The 3378-nt window shown below is 35.3% G+C and overlaps 1 protein-coding gene across 1 annotated transcript; it reads right to left on the minus strand.

The window, feature by feature from the left end:
- Positions 1-200: 200 nt before the first annotated feature.
- On the minus strand, positions 201-1511 carry LOC112006534 (aspartic proteinase CDR1). The gene has a single exon (XM_024038810.1). The coding sequence runs from the start codon at positions 1509-1511 to the stop codon at positions 201-203; it is 1311 nt and encodes a 436-aa protein (XP_023894578.1).
- Between the last annotated feature and the right edge of the window lie 1867 nt (positions 1512-3378).

The raw sequence follows: 3378 nt of genomic DNA on the forward strand, positions 1-3378 counted from the left end.
CTAGCTGGATCTGTCATTGGATAATGATTTTACTAATATATTTTATGGTCATATAATTTCCAAATTCTGTGTTCAAAATTTGAAACATTGTTTTTTAGATAAACACCCATACAAATGATTTTAATATAACTCATGCTCAAATAATTTCCACGAACATAGTTCATAAGCAGTCATTGCAAATTTAAACAAATTCATCCCTACTAGTGCTTGGTGCAATCAGCAGGCAGGAAGGACACTTTCTTGGCCTTCAGGTCATACTCCACCAAGAAGTTTATCTGGGCCAAGTTCCCAAAGATGGCCAAACTCTCAGATGGTATCATGGTGAAGCAAACCAAATCATCATCCATTCTAGCAAACGTATTGACTGGCTTCAACTTCACATCAGCACCAGTAAAATGAGCCGTGATAATTGGGACATCAATGTCATCTTTAGACCTGAAACAAAGACTAAGAACACCCCTCGGGTCACGAACACGTTCAGCATCAATAGCTTTCTCTAAGGCTGATACCAAATCAGCATGAAACTCAGGTGGTAGAAAGGTTAAAGTAGTCCCAGAGTCAATAATAATGTTACCCTCATTACTAGCAACAGCCTTAGAAGAAGCCTTGTAGGCAAACCTCTTGTTCCCAACACTAATGCCCTCTAGAGTAAGGTAATAGAATGTCGAAGGATCTTTTGCAACCATGGGTGTTGAAACCACACCATTGCCAGAATCCAAGCCATTGTCACCAAAATTAATCTTGCTTGTAATATTTGAATTTTCTGTGGGAACTAAACAATAAGAAAATTTCCCCCCAATAGAATTGTTTAGTTGAGAGACCAGAGAAAGAGGGCCACCTCCTAGGCCAATTATGCCTGACCCTGCCTCGCCAAATGTACCATCATTATTGTGCCCGCACCCAAATATAATCTTCGGTAATGTGACTTGATGGCTAGTAGTCAAACCAATGGTTAAGGTTTCAACACCAAGATCACCATTAGTGAATGACTGGTCTCCATATGAGTAACTATACTGGCAGGTGTTTTTATCAGTGCCGCAAGAGGCAGTGTCTAATGCCTTGCAAGGACTTGAATTGCAGGGCACGTTACCATATGTTGAAGATTGCTGAGGATCAAAGAGAGGAAGGTTTTGCTTGTAACATTTTTCACATGGCTCACATTGTGTCCATATTAGATCACTGCCTGTATCTGCAATGCCAAGCACCTCAATTGCCGGGGTTCCAAGGGAAATTTTAATGAGGTATTCTCCATCATTAGCTATTACGTTTGATTGGATTGAACTATTGGCTTGTAAGCTTGGCTTGAAACGATTAGCCCGTGAAACGGAACGAGCAAAAGCATTATACAAGCGATCAAAATGGGTGTGAGACGAATTGTACAGTGGAGATAATGTCGAATCACGCTTTATGAGATCAACAGTGAAACCACTATTAGTAGCTTCTGTCAACGTAAGTAAAAGTATGACTGATAAAGTAAAGAAGAGAGTTTTTATTCTCAAAGCAGCAGCCATGACTTTAACTGTATGATAAGGAAAGGGTGAATGAGATGTGACAAAAACACATTGGGTATTACTGAATTTATAGAACTTAGAATCTTAAGGTGGAAGGTCAAAAGATTATATTATATCAAACAATTTACACATTTCGTTTAAGATAAATTTGATTTGTCTATTTAAATGCATTCAGTTCTGGAAGTCTAAAGGTTTTCTGGGTGATGCAGATGCAAGGTGGTATTATCTACTTAGTTATATGAAAATTCAAAGGAAGAGGAAGTGGTATATATATTTTTGATAAGATTGAAGCCATAAAGAACGTAATCTGGCTTTAGAACTTCCAAGAAATTAGAAAGTTGCCACCGTAATGAAATTCAGTGTTTAATGCAGCTACATAATATATCATGAGCGATAGTTTCTGTTATACATTGCAGATTAATAATGCCCACAGTGACACACGGGTGTACTAGGAATCCTGGTATATGAGCTGAAAAGATTAGTGTCCCATAAAATTTTATAAGTAGCACAAAGAAATTTTTTTTTTTTTTTATTTTTTTATATGATGGTTGAATAAGAGATTTGGAGTTCAATCTCCGCCTACACCAAAAACCGATTGATGTTTTGGTCTGATGATAAATAGTTATCATTATGAGTGAGCGTCATAAGTTGAAACTCTCTCAAAAAAAAAAAAAAAAAAAAAAAAAGTAGCAACAAGAATTGGTTATATTTTAAATTACATGTTTGCACAAATTGATGGGACCAATATGATACAGTCCAAAAGTTGGCCTGGTTTCAAAACTCTCTCAAAAAAAAAAAAAAAAAAAAAAAAAAGTAGCAACAAGAATTGGTTATATTTTAAATTACATGTTTGCACAAATTGATGGGACCAATATGATACAGTCCAAAAGTTGGCCTGGTTTCTATCTTGGATCTCCAAAAAAAAGAAAGAGTTGGCCTGGTAGACTAATTGGGTTCTGATTTGACCCCTAATATGACATGAACTTAGCTGTGTTAGTTTTGTTATGGTCTAGGAATATCTCCAAGTGTTTGACTTTTTATTTTTATTTTTTCTATTATAGAAAAATGCTGTAGATTTTATTAAAAAATGTTAGCCAAATCGGCTAAGAATATAGCATTGAAGTGTGGAGAAACATTCTCCATTTATACCAAAAAACCACTGACATATCAAGCATGCCTAACGAATTTATTGTTGGAATTTTGACTTATAGCTTTCTAAAATAAATAAATAAATAAATAAACTGATTTGATTACGAATCTAGTTCAACCTATATTATATGGTATTTCACATGTTGATGAACAAGCATGCTCTCCATTGATATTTTAAGAATTTAGCTTTGGCACCTTATGATATTAGCTTGCATTGTACATCTAACCTACCCAAAAAAAAAATACATATCACTAATTCTGAATACACCTATACATGCATGATCACATGTTTGAATGAGTTAAGTTATATATAAAGGTCAGTAAATTAATATACGGTGTCCATGTTTGACAAGCAAGTTCATCTTTGTACAATTTGTTGCAAAACTTTTGAGCCATGTTGCAGACTAGAACCCTAAGTTGTAGACAAGTATTTCGCATTCAAAGCACGGGGGAAATGTAAAGAAGGCTAGAATTGTAAAGAAGGTTTCGATTGGGAAGGCTACATCTTTAGCTAATCAACATTGTGGTCTAGTCTTAGCTCATGTTGGTAATTTTTACCCTCAAAAATTGGCTTTCAAAAGATAAATATGTTTGGACATGTGGGAGGAGGGAAAAGTAGACTGGCTGAGAGGGAAGGGGTGTACCATAAGAAATACTATAACAATAGTATTTTTAATATCTACTAATTAACATTGCTTGTCATGATTAGAGCAACATT

Source organism: Quercus suber, unplaced genomic scaffold, assembly GCF_002906115.3.
Source record: "Quercus suber isolate HL8 unplaced genomic scaffold, Cork oak 2.0 scaffold_16, whole genome shotgun sequence".
NCBI classification, from domain to species: domain Eukaryota; kingdom Viridiplantae; phylum Streptophyta; class Magnoliopsida; order Fagales; family Fagaceae; genus Quercus; species Quercus suber.